At 42.1% G+C, this 21,694-nt stretch overlaps 1 protein-coding gene across 3 annotated transcripts in view; it reads right to left on the reverse strand.

Annotated features, from left to right (window-relative positions):
* Positions 1-21,694, reverse strand: part of RGS20 (regulator of G protein signaling 20) — a 78,020-nt gene that overhangs the window by 16,027 nt on the left and 40,299 nt on the right. For all 3 annotated transcript variants that reach the window (XM_004768820.2, XM_013064735.2, XM_013064736.2), the window contains one exon: positions 3,062-3,210. In XM_004768820.2, coding sequence (XP_004768877.1) covers positions 3,062-3,210 — 149 coding nt within the window. The remainder of the gene's footprint in view (positions 1-3,061; positions 3,211-21,694) is intronic.

The raw sequence follows: 21,694 nt of genomic DNA on the forward strand, positions 1-21,694 counted from the left end.
CAATACACAATGGGTATGAAAAATCAAAGAGAAAAAGAAAGGATGAATTTGAAACAAGATTTCTAAGAGAACTGGAAGTTACATTGTGAATTAAACAATGCAATCTTTATTTAAACTTTGACATGTTTTCCATGTCTTATTTTTTAAAAGTAGGAATATTTCTCAATGAGATACTCTGTTCTTAAAAAAGTGAAAAATATATTTTGTGTCAAGCTTTTAACCTGAGTGTATTGTTATTGTTACATAGAACAAGAAAACATTGCTGGAAGCCACAATAGTTGTTCACTATGTTTAAGAGCCGTTCAGTAAAAGGAGCCCCATGGTTAGGTATATTTTGGTAAAATTTTGAGCTACAAAGAGGAAACAATTCTTCAATCTTCTAGAAAGGAAAAAAAGTTTAGTTTTAAGAAATCAAGCACCTGCATGACTTCTTTGATAAAATGAAATGCCAGAAGGCTATGAAGCAGAATTTCGAGAAAGATAATGCAAGGGTTTAGAAAACACATTGCCTTTTTCTTTTCTTAAAAATTGTCTCTATTATGTATTATCAACACGGATAAGTCTCAAAAGCATGCTGAGAAAAAGAAAATCAAGGAGAGTAAACACTGAAACAGTTAAAGTTTGCTGTGTACTTTTTTTTTGGAAGATTTTATTTATTTGTTTATATATTTGAGAGAGAGAGGGGCGGGAAGGGGCAGAGGGAAGGGGGAGAAAGAATTCTAAGCAGACTCCCACACTGAGCCTGGAGCCTGATGCGGGGCTTAATCCCACAACACTGAGATCATGACCTAAGCCAAAATCAACAGTTGGGACGCCTGACTGAGCCACCCAGGCACCCCACAATTTTTTTCCCCTCCAGCACATGCATTTAAGTGCTATATGCTATTGCATTGCATAACTACACTGCAATATATTTATCCATTCTCTGTTCATGAATTTTAAGGACATTTTCAATTTTTCTCAATCAGATTAATACTTCATTTTTTTCTTCCTCAAGTACACCCTTTCTTTTAGGGAAGGTCTGAGACAGTTACCTCTCTTGGCCTTTGGATGTCTGAAAATGTCTTGTTTTACCCCCGCCCTTGAATTAATAGTTTGACTTAGTTTTCCATTACTTTTCTCCAGTTCTTTGAAGATAATGCTCTATTGTGTTCTTTTAATTGAAGTCCAATGAACATAACAGTGTTATGTTAGTTTCAGTGTACAATATAACAATTCAACATTGTTTCCCATTGCTCTGTTGTCTGTTAAGTACACACACAATATGTGCTGCAGAAGTGTTGGCTAGGACCATGGTGTCTAAGCACAGCTCCATGGTTCAGTCACCACAGTTGGTGCCAGTAGAAGGAGCCTGCTCTGGAAACAGCATGGCACCACCTGCTGTGCCCACACCATCAGTCCCGTACATTGTTCAGGCTACAATCTCAGCCTCTTGTGTCTCTCTGAGGTAGTAGAGAAGGAAGGGTGACTGGGTCAACAGGTGTCTTCCCAGCACTGGGATATCTCTGCCCATCTCTCACACAATCATCTCTAATCATCTCACTGAAACTGATTAGTGGAGTGAAAGACTGGAAGAGGGGCCAAAATGAAATCCTGTCACCCCTGGTGGATATCCTCCTGGTCTACGGTGGATCCTGGACAGCTGCATGTGTAAGGTGTACCCAAACAGGCTTCTCCTCTGGCTTCCTGCCGAGATCTCTATGTTCCTACTTGGGGCTGAAGCCTTGCCTGGAGTGCCAGACCACTTGCCTCCTGCCAGCCCCATGTCCCTCATATTCCCACTTGCCGCCTGGGGTTTTGCTCTGAACAGGGCAACCACCCACCATCAGGACTCCATCAGTTGTCAGAGTGTTGTATTGCTGGGTCTCGCCCACCAGACTGGAACTTCCTGGAAGTTAATTGTAGCACAAATCAAGCAAGAGACCAAATTTTCTTGGACATTTCATGTCAGCCTCCACCTGCCTCCCCCCCATTCTAATAGTCCTGTCACTGTTCTTGATAGCGGCACTATCACCTTGTGGTCTTCTCTACTGTGGAGTGAGGTCTTGGTCCAACTTGTGGTCAAGCCTACATAAATATACAATAACTTAATTGCCTAAAGTCAGGCACACATTTGGGGGGCGCTAAGCACTTTCCGTAGCCAAGATTTCAGAAATGCCACCTAATGTTCTTATGATGTAAACTCTATACATTTCTCCAGACCTTTGACAGTGACTCGAAGGGTCAAGAATATCTTCCGTTCAAGTTGTGTATCTATCTTTTGAAGCAAAGATTATGTATCTTCCTGTACTAGTAAGTTACCCTATCATTTTATATTCTTCAGTTAAGAATATATTTTGACATTTCTCTTTATGAAAACATGAAACTAATAAAAGCAAAGCTGAAGGTAAAATCCAGGTGCTCTCCACTTTACTTCAATATTTAAGACCCACCTTAAATTCTATGTCCTCTACAAAGCCTTTATTACCAAGTAGCTTCCTTGAGTTCAGTCCTTTCTAACCATCTAAGTTATTGTTTCTGCCCAAATATTAATATTCAATCGCCAATGGCCGTGGACTCTTCTTTAGTTGTTTAACACACAAACATGATGCCAGGGATTTGAATAGAAGTCCCTTGAGAGCTGGAATACAGAGCCCCTCGTGTGTGTGTGCGTGTTATGTGCATGTGCATGCATGCGTGTGTGTGTGTGTATTTGCTGTTGTACTTCACAGATTCCAAATCAGTGTTAGGCGTATAGTAGTCATTTTAAAAACATGCATGCGGCATCTGGGTGGCTCAGTCAGTTCAGCACCCAACTCTTGGTTTCAGCTCATGTCGTGAACTCAGGGTTGGGAGTCCGAGTCCCATGCTGGGCTCCACACTCAGCATGGAGTCTGCTTGAGATTCCCTCTCCTCCTCCCTTTGCCCCTCCTACTCATGCTCTCTCTCTTTCTCTAATAAATAAATAAGTATTTAAAAAAATAAAATGAAAAACACGTATTGAGTTAATCACAAGCTGGCCCTACTCCAGGGTGCCCTTTGCCAGTCAGGAGGAGATGACTGAGAAAAGCCCCAACCTTACCAGGAACAGCTGCAGCAGCAGCACCAGCAAAAGCAGCAGGCGTTGGACCCGCGGTCCCCTGCTCCGGGCTGGTCTGGCATGGAGCCGGTGGTCTCCTGGGGTGCAGGCATCTGCCGTTTCCGCATCTCCGTCCGCTCAGATCTCATGGGCTGCAACAGGGCGAGCAAAAGAGGAGCCTGTTACCACCACACAAAGCCAGAGAGTCGGTTGTCTGGATCGCAGAGAAGACAAAATTTGGACTCTCTCCAAATCATTTCTGAGAATTCTGGCAAAATTTGGTGCTTATTCATTTCTATAGCCAACATCTCATGCCGGCATTGTGAATAAAGGGGCGAGTGCAGGGGTCCCTATTCTAAGGCAGTTCCAGGTCAGGAGAGGACTCAAACACTGACATCACCTACATGAGGCCATCATGGTGATGGCTATGATGAGGGCATTTTGCAGCCCTCAAATGTCCCTTTTGATGTCCCTTCTGGGCTCAACTGCCAGGGAGCAGTCCCAGGTGAGAGCTGAATTAAGGATGCCCACAAGGCATGACGGTGTGAGCACTGTGGACCAGCGCATGCATATGGGAGGAAGCCAGGCCAAGATGGCAGGCATGTTAATAAGGCTGTAAGAGGAAATATCCCGAGAGGGAGGATGGAAGTCCTGGGAGGCCACTGGCTTCTGAGACCCTACTGACAGGTTCAAGTCTTAACAAGCTGTGAAACTCTGAAGAAGATACCCCACTGCGATATGTGCAAAGCACCTAGACCCTACCTGCTACTTAGTTTTTGCTTCGTTAGTCCCAGGAAGCAAGGGAGGGCTAGGGACCGAAGCTCTGCTCTGGTCCTGCCTTCTGCAGGAGCACCCCCCCCCGCCCTGCCCCGCCCCGGCCTACTTCAGTGGACAGTAAGCCATGGCAAACAAGGTCTACATCCTTCACCCTGTCCTTTTCCTGAGGACCACAAGAGAGAAGCATAAAAGCAATGTAAGAATGAGAAATTGCCAAGTGAGCTTTTCCATTTGAGGCTATCATTCAGATGTTGGTGAAGTAAAAGCAAAAAATACCAAAGCTACATTAAAGAACCTTAGATGGGATTTTGGGATTAAATTCTGGATGTATTCTTCTATTCCAACATTAGATTGATCTCTTCCTACTATTACCGATTATTATAGTCTATTGGACTTTTTTTTTTTTTTAAGATTTTATTTATTTGTCAGAGAGAGAGAGAGAATGAGTGCGGGGAGTGGGAGGCAGAGAAGGAGAAGCAGGCTCCCTACTGAGCCAGGAGCCGCTGCAGGGCTTGGTCCCAGGACCCTGGGATCATGACCTGAGCCAAAGACAGACGATTAATGGACCGAGCCTCCCAGGTGTCCCTGGACTTTGCTTTAATGATCACAGTTTTCGTATATGTGTTTATATTGGGTAGGCAAAGTTCTCTAAACAAATTAAAAAAAAAACTGGTATTGGCTGTTCATGTCTGTTTTCTCATCCAGCTGAATTTTGCAATCAGCTTTTCAAGGTCCAGAAATACCATGTTGGGATTTTGAGTAGGATCACATTGAACTTATAGGTCTATTTATGAGAAATGAGATCAGTTTGAGTACCTGCCAAATCAGGGCGACTCTTCTGGAGTAGCTCTTTTAATTACCCCAGGATGTAGTTCCAGGACTGCAAGAGAGACGCAGCCAAGTGTTTACCATCCTTTCATCCACAGCCGGAACAACGCTCACAACTCCCAACCACAGTGCCCAGCCCCATGAGTCCAGGATGCCTGCACTGAGGTGGCTCACTTGTTCAAAGGGTGGAGACAGAGACAGTTGTCCAGCTCACAGCCACGTTTTATGGGCACCATGAGGAGACATGCCCCTTTTAATGCCCCTGGGGTAGAAACCTGGGGCTCCTCTAGGCATCTGTGGCATTGCAGCAGAGAGAGACTGACAATGGTTTTCCTTCATTCAGGACACTGAGGGACAAGGACAAGCCAGCACAGGCTCTAAACAGAGGTGCTGGGAGAAGGAGATACCCCAGCTAATTATTTTCTAAGAGATACTGATGCAACTTGCCTCATTAAAAAGGAAAAAAAAATCCCAACAGCTTCCCAGAAGGAAGGATTGTAACGTGGTAACGTCAATGGGTTTCAAGGGACTACTCTTCCAACATCTTTGCAACACTGGGGTTTCCCGATCAGTACATGAACTAGGTGTTCATTGAGAGCCTGCCTCTCTGTAGATTCTGAAGACTTTCCTCAAACAGGTCTTGCATATTTTTGATAGATTTATTTCTAAGTATTTTATAGATTTGTTTTTGTTGCTATAGTAAATACTTCCCCGCTTCAAGGTTTTAAGTAGTTATTTTAGTGTATAGGAAGGCTAAGGGTACTGTATCTGGCCTCCCTGTTGAATTCTTTAATTAATACTAGTAGTCCTTCGCTGATCCTCTTCGGTTTTCTAGGTGGATGATCATAGAGTCTATAAATAGTTACACCTGTCTGTTTACTTTCTGTACCTTTCCAAGTCCAAGATCCTTCCTCTCCTTGGTCTAATTTCACTGGCCACATAAATATCGAAAAGTAACAGTACTTTTAGGGACCTTTCACTTCTTCATGACTTTAATAAGAAGACTTGATGGCACTTTGCCCATATGTGGAATATGTGCTGGAGGTTTCTGGGAGAAGATAATTTTACAGAGCTAAGCATATTTTTTCTGTTAGTTACACAGCACAAAATAAGCTGTGCCTCCTAATCTTATTATTTATTTATTTTGCTGAGAAAGAGTATGGGGGGGGGGCAGAAGGCGCAGGAAAGAGAACCTCAAGCTGACCCAAGTTCAGCATGGAGTCTGATGCAGGGCTCCATCCTGACCTGGACCAAAACCAAGAGTCAGCTGCCCAACGGACTGAGCCGCCCAGGAGTCATTTCTGCCCTCTGCTTATCCTTTTAGTTAACATATTTTATTTGCTTGTATACACCTCATGTCTGTAAATCCTGGAAAGACTTAATGATTTAGTGAGCAAACTCTGAGAGAATGTCATGGGGTTGCTCATGACTAAAGACAGCCTTCAGAAATCAAAGGCAAATGACATCAAAGTCTGCTCTTACACATTTTTGAAAACAGCTCTGTTGAGATGCAAGAAACATACAGTCTGCACATACTGCTTAAAGTGTGTAATTTGGTACGCTTTGGCATGTGCATACCTGTGAGCTACTACTACAGTCATAAGCACATCATGAACCACGTTTCCTCACACCCCTTGGGAATCCGTCCATCAGGCCCCTTTCTCCTGCTCCTGCCTGTTCTCAACCATCACTGATCTACTTTCTCCCACCTTACGTTAATTTGCATTTGTTAAGAATTTTATACAAATGGGATCTTTTTTGTTTGGCTTCCTTCACTCAGCATGATTATTTCATGATGGTTATGTGTATCAATCCTTCATCCCTTTTTTAAACTTCTGAGCAGCATTCAATTGTCTAGATGTACACAATTTGCTCATCCTTGCACCTGTTGCTGGCCTTACACCTTACTGATGGTTCCTGAAAGAATTACATATATATAAAAGGCATTGTCTTTTTCTTTTTAGATTTTATTTATTTGACAGAGATCACAAGTAGGCAGAGAGGCAGGCAGAGGGAGGGGGGAAGCAGGCTCCCCGTGGAGCAGAGAGCCTGATGCAGGGCTTGATCCCAAGACCTCGGGATCATGACCTGAGCCGAAGGCAGCAGCTTAACCCACTGAGCCACCCAGGCGCCCCATTGTCTTCTTTTGAACACAGAAGTCTTTTATCAGGTGAGAGGTGCATGTGGCTGTGATTGTATTAAAAATTTACAGCACTGTATACAGTTGTGATGTTTCTAGTTTGCTCTTCCACATTGAATAATGCTTGATGATTATGTTCTTTTGGTATTTCTTGGACTAGACATGGTTGTTAACTTTTTTTTTCACTTAAAATTCCTCCCTTCTTTTCTCAGAATTTCATGTTTCAATTCATCTTTATAGAGTTTCAACTTAGCTTCATAATCTACTTAATTTTTCTTCTGTTCAACATTAGAATTTCTTGTATGGTTTCTTGGAAACCTTACATGTGGTTCATTAACATTGACATCTTGAATTATTTAAAACTTTGGGTAAACAAGAAATATATGCTATTCCTATAAAATCTACAAGCAACCTATCTCCTCTCATTTCCAAGCTTTTTAAATGAATAGAGATGGTTTTTACTCAGTGCTGGAGGGCTCAGTGGACGAGTAGTTAGTCTTGATGATTTATGCCCTGCTGAGCCGTGGTGGAATAGGAGAGCACGAGAAAAGGCAAAAAATGTTAATAAAAACTGAATATTAAATATTAGCAAAATGTTGATAATTGTTGGAAGTTGTGTCATTAACGCGTGGACTTTGTTATACCTTCCTCTCTACAATTTTTTTTTCTTTGACAGCAAGGGCGCAAGCTGAGGGGAGGGAGAGAGCATGGAGCCCTGAGATCATGACCTGAGCTAAAATCAGGAGTTGGATGTTTAACCGACTGAACCCCCAGGTGCTCCCTTCCACTGTACACTTAGAAATGTTTGAAAATCTTCTTTAAAGTTTTTAAAATGTTGAATTCTATCAGTTAAAAAGTCTATTGAGAATATGAATCTATTAAGAATATGAATCTTCTTCTTTGAATAATGAATGAAGTAAATTAATGAATTTCTTAATTTTGAATCACCTTTACCTTACAAGTAAACTCTTCCTCAGGTTAAAAGATGGTTATTCTTGGGGCGCCTGGGTGGCTCAGTGGTTTAAGCCTCTGCCTTCCGCTTAGGTCATGATCCTGGGGTCCTGGGATCCAGCCCCGCGTTGGGCTCTGCTCAGCGGGAAGCCTGCTTCCCCTCCCCCCTCCCTCTGCTTACTTGTGATCTCTGTCAAATAAATAAATAAAATCTTAAAAAAGATGGTTATTCTTTTATTATACTGCTGAGATAAATTTGATAAAACTTATAAGGAGTTTTTAAAAAATCAATCTTTTTTTAAGATTAAAGATTTAATTAACTAATATATTTGCAAGAGAGAGGGAGAGTTGGGGGTAGTCAGAGAGGGAGAAGACGGGAGAGAATCTGAAACAGACTCCATGGAGCTGATACGGAGCTTGATCACATGACCTAGAGCACAACTTGAGCAGAAACCAAGAGTTAGATGCCCAGCTGACTCAGACACCCAAGCACCCCTATCTCTATAAGGAAATTATTTTTGTCAGTCCTGAAGATTTATAGAATTTGCCTGTAAAATTACTGAAATCTCTCAAGAGTGGCTTGTTGACTATGTTTTCAATTCCTTCTTTCATTTCTGTTCTTCCTTTCTTCCTTTCCTTGAGGTATTTTTTCATCTCCTGTAAAAAAAATCCGTTTCATCTAGTTTGCAAATTTCTGAAAATCATTATTAATAGTCATCACTGTCAGAATGCAATGCTTTTAATTACTATCTGCTTGTTTAAAAGACAATTGTGTGATTGCTTATGGGAGAGTAACATATTTAATGTTACAAAATAACATTGTTATTACATAATTATATTACATAAATTTATTAATACAAATATATTTGTTATTACATAAATATATTACAATATTTATGTTACAAATACTTGTAGAGACTTAATTTTTTAATGTAATAGTTAATATGAGGCCTAAAAACATGTATTATAAAGATTTTATTTATCTATTTGTCAGAGAGAGACAGAGAGTGCACAAGTAGGGGGAGATGCAGAGGGAGGGGGAAAAGCACACTCTGCTGAGCAAGGAGCCCGAGGGTGGGGTACGATCCCAGAATCATGACCATAGCTGAAGGCAGATGCTTAACCCACTGGGCCACCCAGGCATCCCTAAAAACGTATATGGGATGAATGCCACACGTTTTAAAGATTTTTAAAATATGCCATTGGTATGTATCAGCTCAGCTAGTCCTTTTATACACTGGTGTCTGATTAGCCAAACTAGCTTCACATATCTTTTTTCCTTTGCCATCACCATATCTGTGGGAGAACTCTGCACACATTTAAATTCCATTAATTCTCTCTAAATAACATGGAATCGGTGCTTCTTTATCTTTGCTATTGTTTTCCTGTGAGGTGAGTATCGGGGCATGGACTGCTAGGTATCATCACTTCGATGTCTGTTGGGATGTCACATGCATAACGAGCCAGTAACTGGCTGCCTTTGCTTGAGGCGTTACAGGAATGCAAACCAATGTCAGTGACCTCAGATGCTTTATTCTGTAATTTACGGCATTTAAAGAACAGCCTGAGGAAATGTGAATGACATAGGTCGGCCATTTATTAACTATTCAGATCTTAACCAAAAGATAATCCTACTCAAACATGGCTTTTCCCAATTCCTAGGAACCTGGCATTTAAGAGAATTCTTTCAAAGTTTAAGTAAAAGCCAGGGCAAACTCAACCTTGATCATACTTTTAGTAATTTGGAATCAAAAGGAGTATCTTGTAAGAAAAAAAATTTGACCTAACCATAATTAGCTCAGAAAAAATATTTATTTTCTGGTAAACTTAAACTTGGTGCTTGGATGATCATTAATAGCTATTTATTTTCAGTATAGTTTCCAACCTCTGCAAACAGCCATTTTTGAATTACGCATTAGGAATTTGATGACACATCAAGTCTCATATGAAAAAAATCTTCTCTCTTAAGGCCCAAAACCTGAGCTCCTGTTAGAATCATAGACAAGGGTATTGACTTATAGACAAAATGCCAATGAAGGAGAACCAAGAATCTTAGAGGGCATAAATTCAAGACCATTCTGAGCAATTCTTAGAAAATGATCCTACCATAAGGTGACAGTTTGGGACCCTGAAGGTTAAACCAATATATAAGGAAACTAGAGAGGCCAACTTCCCATGAAAGCAAATCCTAAATCCATCTATAGAGCCTCTGACTTCCTTTTTCTTTAACACACCTTGCCTCTTGAAGTATCTCCCCTTTGGGCACTACTCCACAGTGGATCGCCAGCGTATGAAAATTAATAAAGGGAAACCTCACTAAAAAGGAGTCAGGAGACCAGAAGGGGGAGCTCTCATCCCTTACCAATTGATGTCAATTACAGGAAGAACTGCCAATTACAGACCTCAACAGAAAAATCCTCAACAGGAAACAACGGTCAATTACAGGCCACAACAGGAAAAGATACACACTGCATCTCCTCCAAGAAATCAACTACCCCAGCAACTCAGCCAATGAGAAACCCTCATCATCCTGAACTCTTGCTTTTCTCAAATGGACCTTTTTTCAAAACAACCCCTTCCCAGCTTCCTCCTTTTTATTAAGTAACATTTACTCTCCTTTGTTGTGCTAGCCCATGATTGTTTGCTGTGACCTGCTTGTCCTCAATTACAGTTCTCTGGTATTCTTGAATAAACTGGTTTTTGCTGGTAAAATATCTTTTATTTTTATCACTGTAAATTTCATGGATTTCTGTTTTCATTTCAATTACTCTTTATCTTTCTCAAAAACTGCTTTTGTTAGTTTTCTCCTCACTTCTGGCACTAAGTTCTTGGTTCATTTATTTTCCATCATTACTGTTTTCTAATTAATGCATTTTGTGCTACACATTTTTATCCAATTACTGCTTTGATCTTAACTATGAGTTTTGAATGTGGCATTACTGTTTAATCCAAAGAATTCAGATCAAATTTAAGTTCAGATTTCTTTTTATCCAAGGCTTTTCAGAAACAAGGTTTTAGTTTCTTGACTAACCTGTCACTGGGATACACACACACACACACACACACACACACACATATATACATATATATGTGTGTATATATATATATATATTTTTTTTTTTTTGCACTGATTAGAAAATGTGGCCTCTATGACTTTTCCACTTTTGAATATATTGAGATTTGGGAGTAAGGATATAGCTTTGCTTACCTTTAGTTTTATGTTTTACAGAATGGCACATAAAGAAAATCATACAGTGTGTAGCCACTTCTAGAATTTTCCAGTCATTTTCTGAGATCATAATGTCATTGGGATCAACAACCCATTAGCCTGGTCACTTGCTTCACAGTGGAATCATTACTCCCAGACCAAATGGGGTCTCTCCGATTCTTTACATATTTTGGAAAGACTCTAAATTGTAATACAGATAAGCAGGCTGTCAGCATGTTGAAAACATCATGTGTTTCACAAGAAAGGTGATTTATGAGTGTGAGGAACTGTTATGCCATACCCTCATCTGAGATAAAGAAGAGAGGGAATGGGGTGGGCAAAGACCATAGAACCTCTTGCCTCCTCACCACCCGTGAGCTCAATCATCCCCCCTCCCCCACCTCCCACCTTATTTACCAGTTGCAGAAGTAACAGATTTGAGTTTTGCCCTTCCTGTTTTCACATTGAAGGAGTTACAAATGAAGTCCAAATGGGGTGGGAGGTGCAGGTGGATAACTATCTCTGGTATATGATAGCTTTAGTAATTCCAAATATATCAGCTCTACTAGGTTTACTACAAACGAGGGCGAGACCCTGAGGGTGAGACTTCCTCATGCACTACATGGTGCACGTGAATTATATTTTTTCCCATCATGCCTTCTATTGGTCTCCCCCCCGAAAATTTTTTTGAGCCTGTTCAAATGATCAGATCTGTACTAGGAACAAAGCTCCCTTCCTCGGGAGCCACTTCTGTTCATCTATCCACACTGCTTGCTGAGCTGCCACTGCCAGGGCACTGAGCTGCGTCAAAAGAATAAGGGGAGGTGAACCATGAGAGACTATGGACTCTGAAAAGCAATCTGAGGGATTTGAAGAGGCAGGGGGTGGGGGGGGGAGGAGGTTGGGGGAACCAGGTGGTGGGTATTAGAGAGGGCAGGGATTGCATGGAGCACTGGGTGTGGTGCAAAAATAATGAATACTGTTATGCTGAAAATAAATTAAAAAATAAACTAAAAAAAAAAAAATGGCGGTGATAACTCCAGGAATATTCTCTGTGCTGCCACCTCAAGAGACACTCTCTTTCCTTGTTCTGCAGTAACAATGCTGAGTAGTTAGCAGAATTTGCTCCTAATCTGACCCTGATTTTGGTCTTTAAGTTTCCCCACCCTGGAACAGCTTTTTCTAACATTATTTTGCCCTGGATGCATGATGAGTTTTCACAGATGCCACCTTTAGGTCTGTATTCTGTACCCCGACCCTGCCACAGGGCAAGCACACCCAAGGTGTCCTCATCAGCCACATGGCAGGCAGCCACGTGTGAGCCTTCTGCAGGAGATGCAGCGTTTGTTCTTGGAGCTGGGTGCTCACCTGCGGGGACAGGCGGGGGCAGTGGAGGAACCTAGGATCCGGGTTTCTCTCAGAGGGCACCTGACTTCTGAGGAACTGTAAGAATTCAAGTGAACAGGCTGGGGAAAGGGATTGTTCCAAGTCCTTACACAGGTTGTAGGGAGGTGCATATCAGGTGTGATCAGCACTGGGCTTTCAGAATCTCAAGGGATTTGCTTCTGAGAGCGCTTGGCTTTGAGGGTGGTTAACCCACAGGAAGTCTCTTTCATTCAAGAATCTACACCATGACGTTTGAAAAACAGACCAACTGAAATCAGCCGGGCCCATTCATTCACTCCTGAGCTTCCTGGGTTTAGCTACATCGTCTGAAAACACCAAGAGGTGAAGGTGGCTTTCTCTGACTCATAGAGTCCAAGCTTTGACCCCCAGATCACCTGAGGCTTATTAAGTCACAGCCACGCCCACTGTCTGCCTAAGACTTCAACCTGTTATTCTTAGCTGCCAGGAAATAAGCTGAACCCAGGTCAACAGTGATGTTTCCATTTTGTTTAGCTGGATCCTGAAATAAACCAATTTTAGGGAATGTGGGCACATTATCCTGTGCCACAGTCATCACCAGAAAGAAGTCCAACTCATCCCAGCTCATGAAATATTAATAAAAGCTGGAAGTTACTTGCACTGACTTCTACATAGTCAAATGGACCAGAACTCTAATCAGAGCTGTATCTTCTACTTCTGTGACACAGAGAGCTAACAGTTTTTAGGAGCTCGTGGGGTGGCGGAAGACCTTAGCTCTTCCTCTGTGCAAAACTAGGAGTTTTCAAAAATTTGTCTTTGATTTTATTGTCTGAATAATTTGGGGGTTATTTTTAGAAAAAGCTGGTTCATTGTTCAAGGAGGGGAAGTCAACTGAAAGCATTCTAATAACAATAGGCATTTTAGAAGTGTAATTACTTCCAAATGGATGTTTACACATTTCCTCACCTCTTAAAAAAATATGTAAGTATGTTACCATCTGTTTCACAGTGCCTGTGAATGGAAATCTTTACTCTGCTGTTTAAATAGCTGCCACCAAGTTTAAGACCATAATAGTAACATCTTTCTCTTCTTTTCTGCTATTATTAAATGGACGTATTGTGTGACTCAACTTTTATGATTGCCTTTGGGAAATAATAAAAATAGTATGATCTGAAGGAAATTAATCAATTATGCATATTTTAACTTTTTCTTTTTTAATATCAGCCAACAATTAAGGAACATTTTGCAAGTACTGACTGAAATCTTTATCTAGGCTTTCCTTATCCCCAAAACCATGGGGAACTTCTCAAGGAGACTGGAGATAGATGTATTCCCAGTAATAAAGTAGCTCAGGGCACCTTGGAAAGTACTAAATGTGTATTACAAACTTTGTCTGTGGGGCTGCTTTAGGAAATCTCCAGATCATGAAGGAATGTGTCAGGCAATCATTAACGGTTTGCACAAGAATTTCTGCCAGCTTTTTTAGTGCTTCTCAGCAAGGAATGGGCCCTCTTCCAAGAATGCATGAGTAAATCACTGCAAATTATAGAAAAAAACCACAAAAAAACCCCACAAAAAACACAGGACAACATATTTGCAACATGGAAAAATTAAAGTCCAAATTCAAACTTATTTCCATGGACAAACCTACCCATTCTCTCCTTCTTTCTGTCTTGGTAAGCAGAGTTGCAGTCTATCCTGTTGAAGAAAGCTTGAAGCCACCCTCCACTCCTCCCACTTCCATCTGGTGGCAAAGCCAAATGAAGTCTCCCCCCAAGGATTCTTTTGTGTCCATCCCCCTTTCTTTCTCCACATGCCTAGGTCCTAGTTAACATCTCTGACATTGGATCATGAAGAAAGTCCCCACATCAATCATTCTGCCTCTATTCTGGCCTTAGATCATTGGAAAAGGGGTAGCATTCTGGAAGAAGGTGTGAGAGAGTTATCACTGCCCTTCCTCCCTCTGTGGTCTTTCTTTTTTACTCTTCCTTCTAAGGCAGCGTTTTAGGTGTTACTTGGTAGGGAAGCAGTTGCCTTTGGGATGAGTATGCTTTTTCTTGGGAGATACATTTTCATTTTGGATGAAGGTAAGGCTGGGGAACTGAAGAAACACAAGTTATTGGGGGTGCCTGGCTGGCTCAGTTGGAAGAACATGTAACTCTTGATCTTTGGGTTGAGTTCAAGCCCCACACTGAGCATAGAGATTACTTAAAAAGAAAAAAGAAGGGTGCCTGGCTGGTTCAGTTAGTTAAGCATCTGACTCTTGATTTTGGCTCAGGTCATGATATCAAGGTTATGAGATTGAGCCCTGCATTGGCTCCACACTGGGCATGGAGCCTGCTTGAGATTCTTTCTTTCTCCCTCTCCTTCTGCCTCTCTGCCCCATCTTCCCCTCCCTAAAAAAGGAGAACAACAGGTTTTCTGATGCTTCTTTGGCTTATACTCTGAAGAGCCACGAGAGAAGCATGGACAGTGCTAGGTCATCAGCTAGGTCAGGAGGGTTAGAAACCTGACAATGACTGTGGCCAGAAATTGGGCAGGAATGTGATCTGCTCCTCATAGTTTCTTATGTGCTATCTCTCAGGGACCTAACTGCTGTGGAAGATGGCTAGGTGGAGAACAGATGTAGTCAAGAAAAGGTTAATATTAATTCTAGGACTATGTAACTAGCATTCTAGGTTAGTCAAATTTGACACATTTTTCTAAACTGATATTTCTTTTCTTATGACAATTGTTGGACATCTCATTTGTTTACCATATCCAAAATATCTTAAAAAGAAACATACATCAAAACATCAATACAGTGATTTTTTTTTCATGATGGCAGGATAGCAGTGCCTAACATACAGGAGGAGTAGAAATAATACACATATATTTATATGTGTACATATACACATCTCTATACACACTTACATATATTTTATATATAATGATAACACAATGGCTTAACAAATTAAGCTGCCCATTTTCACGTAGAAGAAATAAGTTGCCAGTGTATGAATGGATTCCATCGGACCCCTCTGTCAAAAATATAAAAATCAGTCATTTTTGTTTTTACATCTAAAGTTTAGCTTTTTGGGGGCGCTTGGGTGACACAGTTGATTAAATGCCCAACTCTTGGTTTAGGCTCAGGTCATGATCTCGGTGGTGTGGGATTGAGCCCCACATCGGGCTCCACACTCAGTGCAGAGTCTGCTTAAGTGTCTCTCTCTTTCCCTCTCTACTCCTCTCCCCCGCACACCCTCTAAAATAAATACATCTTATTTTAAAAATTATAAGTTCAGCTTTTCTTAAAAATTTTAAAAGATTTATTTATTTATTTGACTGAGATCATAAGTAGGCAGAGAGGCAGGCAGAGAGAGAAGGAGAAGCAGGCTCCCCGTTGAGCAGAGAGCCGGATACGGGACTCGATCCCGGGACCCCGAGATCATGACCTGAGACGAAGGCAGAGGCTTAACCCACTGAGCCACCCAGGTGCCAGGTGCCCTGCTTTTTCTTCATTTTCATAGCAATCCATAACCTAAAATCAGTCTAAGGATACCATGAAGATTTAGCGAACTACTAAAACAGGGAAAGGCACACACACACACACACACCCCAGAAGAGGTAAAATAATGAAGAAAATGCCAAGAATGGTGATCCTATGGAAAAACCTACATTGCTGATGGGAGTGCACACTGATACAACCCTTTGGACACTCTCATAATCCGTGAAAGCTGACCATGTGCACACTTCTGACCCAGCCACTGCAGCTCCTGGGATCCACTTCCCAGTAAGGCTGCACCAAGAGCATACACTAGGATATTCTTGGATTATGTAGTAACAGGTAATCGCCTAAAACTACTCAAATGTCAACAGTAGAATGCGTCAATTGTGGTATATTCATACAACAAGCTATAACTCAGCAATGATCGATCTGTAGTTACCTGGACATGTGGATGAATCGCACCAACAACGCTGAGTAAGAGAAGCCAGGTGAAACAGACCATGCATGACTCCCTTAAGAGAAAAATACAAGCCCCAGCAAAACGGCTGTTCGCTGCGAGGAGTCTGAATAGTGCTTCATCTTGGTGAGGAGGTTTCTGGGAACCTATAATGTGCTGCCGCCGCAATGCAGGTGCAGGTTACAGGGGTGTGTTGAGGTGGTGAAAACGTATGTGCACTTCTCTGTTTGTACGGCAGGGTCTTAATGCTAAAATGCGAAAAGGCAGGCTAGAAGACATGGTAAGGGAAGACGGGAGGAACAGAGGTTTATAATTATCCGGATGTCTGTCACCTGCCAGGGCGTCTGACTTCATGATCCTCCCAGGGAACATGAGGCCGGGGAGCGACGTGCCTGGGAAGTCTTGCCAGCACGAACAGCCTGCACACCAGACTCCACATGCTGGCTTGCCTCCTCTCTCCACTTGAAGTGTTCCTTTTTGGTTTACTCTTACAAGAGGTTTGCCTTGTGCTTTCAGTGTTTTTGACCCGTATGTCAAAGGGCCAGAAAGCATTATGAAGGAAGGAGCTATTTTTAAATACATATTTTAAAAATGTGTAATAGCACTGGTGTTATACACAACTAACAAATCATGGAACACTACATCAAAAATTTAATGACATACTGGTGGACATGGGGAGTTAGAGAGGAGAAGGGAGTTGGGGGAAATTGGAAGGGGAGGTGAACCATGAGAGACTATGGACTCTGAAAAACAATCTGAGGGGTTTGAAGTGGTGGTGGGGGAGGTTGGGGGAACCAAGTGGTGGGTATTAGAGAGGGCACGGATTGCAGAGAGCACTGGGTGTGGTACAAAAACAATGAATACTGTTATGCTGAAAATAAATAAAAAATAAATTTAAAAAATTAATGACATATAATACGGTGGCTAACAGAACATAATAAATGTGTAATGGTGATTGACATGAGTGTCCCTTTCATACAGAAATCATCCTTCGAAGTTCTTGGCGTCAATCTAGAGCCCAATAAGCACGATCATGGCCTTGTGAAAGATTTTTGTATGTTCCAGCATTGTTGGATATTGTCAACAAGACACTGTGAGAAATGGTAACAGGGATATGGGCTTCACATTCTTCCTGGGAGCTTTTGTTTCACAGCTTCTCAAATGTGGAAAATATGCGAAGTCTTTGATGATGTAGCAGGAGGATCAGGCAAAGAATGACCTGATAAAGGGCACGTGGGTGGCTCAGTCAGTTAAGCAACTGCTCAGGTCATGATCTGGGATGGAGGCCCTGCTCAGCGGGGAGTCTGCTTCTCCATCTCCCTCTCCCTCCTCCCCCACCCTGCTCATACTCTCTCAAATAAATAACATCTTTAAAAAAAAAAAAAGAATGACCTGATTAAAAACCAAGGGTAAAAGGTTAAAAATATGACCACATTGTTTGTTTTCAAAGGATTTTCCTGCTGAACTGGTCACACATTTATTGAGTTCCACCTGAAATAGTCTGTGTTGCAGACGGGTGTCCTGTGGGGGGAGCCTGACTATCTCTGCCAAGGGCTTATGTTCTAGGTAGAGAAACACAAAACCATGACAAAATATTGGTGAGATGCTAAAATGGTCAATACCCTATAGCATGATAAGGGGTTGAGGGCAGGGAAGGTCTCTGAGGATGGGACACCTGAAATGAGACCAGCGATGTAGTGGTGGGTACACATGGATGCTGGTGGGGTGGCAGTGCTTCCGAGAAGGAACTGCAAATACGAATGATACTGGCCCATCCCCGAACATGCAGGAAGGGTGGTGAATGAGGAAGGGATGGAGGGTGCTGAGGACACATGAGTCAGGGAGATGAGAATGGGCTAGAGGCCTCAGAGACCAGAGAATTTATGGAGGAGAGCACCAGAATGAGGCAATGGGGGAAGTCACAGGTATGGGTTTCAGGACGAGGTTTCCATGTTGGTGCAGTTGGTCATGGCTGACCCTACAGATGATCGCATAAGTGAGGGTTGAGGTGTGGGAAGGGAAAAGCCTTCTGGAAGTGAGAAATCAAGAAGCTGAGAGACCAGAGGGTACCACAGGTCATTTACAGGAATGTTGAAGAAATCAGGAATGAAGACAGGGCCAGCACTGGAGAGAAAATGACGCCCACATTCTAGAGTCTTCTACCTGAGCGCAGGGGCCAGAGAGTGAGCAGATGATGGAAAGGAGCAGAAGCTGAGGTTCACTCTAAGGACAAGCCTTCAAAAGAATTATATATATATATATATATATATATATATATATATTTTTTTTTTTTTAGTTGTGGTAAATTTACATAACAAAATTTATCATTTTAACCATTTTTAAGTGTACAGTTCAGTGGCGTTAAGCACACACACACTGCTGTCCAACCATCACCACCATCTGTCTGCAGAATGTTTTCATCTCCAATCTCTGAATTCGTGAAACACTAACTTCCCATCCCCATCTCCCCCAGCTCCTGACAACTGCCATTCTATTTTCTGTCTCTAAAATGATGAGTCGTCTAGGTACCTGGAATAAGTGGGACCACACAGTATTTATCGTTTCACATCTGACTTACTTCACTCAGCATTGCGTCTTCAGGGTTCATCCATGTTGTAGCTCATCTCGGAACTTAAGAGTAGGGTATTTGAGGGAAGAATGTTTTTGAAGTGGCCATAGAGACACCCACTTAACTTCTAAGAATGGAAGTAAGTGGTAGAATTTCAGTGGATAAATGCCTGCAAGTACCAGGGCCGTGGGGGAAAGCACTATCTTCTGAGAGTAGCCAGATTTCAGTGAGAGAAGGAAGAGAAGGGATGTTGAGACACTTGTGAAAACCTGGGGCGTTCTGCTGGCAGACTGATTTCCAGAGAGCATGGTGGGCAGGAGGCTGAGGGGCATCGGATGAAGCCAGATCGTGGAGGTATGCATCCCTGTAGTGTCCAGGATCAGAAGCCAAGTGGGAATACCAGGTTTATTTGGAGAAGTCCTACAAGTCTTGGGCTAGCACTTAAAGAATAATCATTGAAAATAATGACCAATGATGGGTGCCTGGGTGGCTCAGTCAGTTAAATGTCTGCTTTTGGCTCCGGTCATGATCCCAGGGTCCTGGGATCCCAACATTGGGCTCCCTGCTCAATGGGGACCCTGCTTCTCCCTCTGTGCTCTCCCCCACCCTCTCAAATAAATTAAAAAACAATTTAAAAAATAAATTTAAAAAAAATGGGCAGTTGATCCAGAATTTCTACAATGGTGTATAGTGATCTGCACCATGAAGGGAAGAGATCATGGGGCATCAAGTCAGAGGGTCTACTTCTACTCTGACCTTTGCCACTTGTGTCGTCTGGACCAAACAACTTCATCCTCCTAAGCCTTCACGTCCTCATCGGGATATCAGCCACCTGGAGACTGGCTCAAAGTCATAAATGAGAGAATGTACATGAAAGGTCTCCGAAGACTACTTAAGTGCTACTCTAATGCCATTATTATTGCAAGTTTAATTATAATTAGTTATAATTATGGTGATTATGGATTATGGTGATGGCTACACACCCTGAATAGAGCAAAAAAATCCATTGAACTGTACACTTTAAATGTGTGAATTGTATGGTATTATGAATTATCTCCCAATATAATATTATTAAAATGCTCTTACTTTATATAGACTGTCACCTGAAACAAATGTAACAAGGTTATCAATTACAATTAAAACAATTTTTTTAGATGCCATTTTTCAATTTACTTTAAAGGCAGCATGTTGAGCTGCATGAGTCCAGAAGAGCGGGGACGCTGGCCGCAAGTTCTGTTCTGGCTCTAACGTGGTGAGCCTCCATAAGTCATTTGCCTGTGCTGGGCTTCTGGTGGCTGAGTCATTTCTACTTGCTGTGTTGTAAACTTCACGTTCACTGGGCATGGTATTTAATCGGGCATTGTTACTTTTGTTAGCTATGACAAAGGAATTCCATGACTTAGAGCTGAGACACATCAGGGCAAGGAAAGAAAGACACGCAGGGAAGAAGAGACAACACGTGGTGGGAGGAGCAGCGACACACAAGTAACACAGAGTTGCAAGTGGCGAGGGGGAGAGGGCTGTGGGTGCATGATCCAGCACTGGGGTTGTAGTCGGAGTGTGGACAAGCCACCCGACTCCCGAAGGAAACTCTACATCATGGCCCAGAACTGTGTATAACATCTCATATTTAAACAGATTTTCAAGTCTATATCTGAAAAAGGAAGTGTCATGAAAATACTTTGCCGGGGCACCTGGGTGGCTCAGTCCATTAGGCATCTGCCTTCAGCTCAGGTCATGATTCCTGGGTCCTGGAATTGAGTCTCAAGTCGGACTTCCTGCTCAGCAGGGAGTCTGCTTCTCTCTCTGCCTGGGCCCCTGGTTGCATTCTCTCCGTCTCTTTCTCCCAAATAAGTAAATAAAATCTTAAAAAAAAAAAAAAAAAAAAAGCAAATACTTCCACAAACATCATGTTATAGTGGGAAATTCAGATGAACATGCCAATCACCTTATACAGCATTTCAGTATGCTCTTGTATATGGGAGTTGGTTGGTACAAAGATCCAGAATGCAAGCTCTTTCCCTGGTTAAAAGCACAAGAAGTGCTCTTCGGCCCAGAGAATGATCATGTTTATAGTCTTTCCTACATGCAACTGTGGAGACATGGTTCTCAAAGTGCATGTGGAGAAACAGACATGAGTAAAGCTTAACTCATTACATTTCAAATTTTATTTGATAGAGAGGATAGTGAGTAAGTGCAGTTAATCCCACATTGGCCCTCACTGTGTTCAATCTGCATATTTCATCTCTTTCCCCGGTTTTGAAATCTAAATACAGTTAAAGCCCAGAGGGTATCATGTATTATGCATGCTTCAATATAGCCCTAGGAGTGTGAACTGAAATTTGATGTGAATTTAAATCCTCTATAAACTCACACTTATGAAACTGTCTAAAGTAAGGATGCAACTTCAGAGTGAAGCCAGTTTCTTCTTCGGTTCTGAGGTGATACAAGGAATATGCCCTCCCAGCAAGAAAAGGGATAAAAGCCCTCTTTGCTCTCCTAATTGGCCCCTACTCAGAGATACACTCTGAATTCCTTTCCATACCAGGACAAGGGTCTGGAAACCTCTGATATCCTCAGATGCATTTCTGGAGGTGACACCGTTTCCTCAACCCAGAGAGTTCTCCAAATTAACAATGTGGAGGGGGAAATGCAATATAATCACCATCATCCTTGCTCAAGGCCAGCCAGGGAAACTGCAGCTCGGAAGAGGCTGTGTAAGGGGGGGGGGAGTGGAGAAAGTGGGGGTAGGTGGGTAGTGAAGGGCTGCAAATCAAGGAAGCATTCCAGCCTCACTGAGGGATAAGACTTCATCAGAGAGCTGGCCTGGAGCACACACTGCCAAGATCTTTTG

The sequence above is a fragment of the Mustela putorius genome, unplaced genomic scaffold (assembly GCF_011764305.1).
Source record: "Mustela putorius furo isolate JIRA1106 unplaced genomic scaffold, ASM1176430v1.1 tig00000151_pilon_pilon_pilon, whole genome shotgun sequence".
Classification (NCBI taxonomy): Eukaryota; Metazoa; Chordata; class Mammalia; order Carnivora; family Mustelidae; genus Mustela; species Mustela putorius.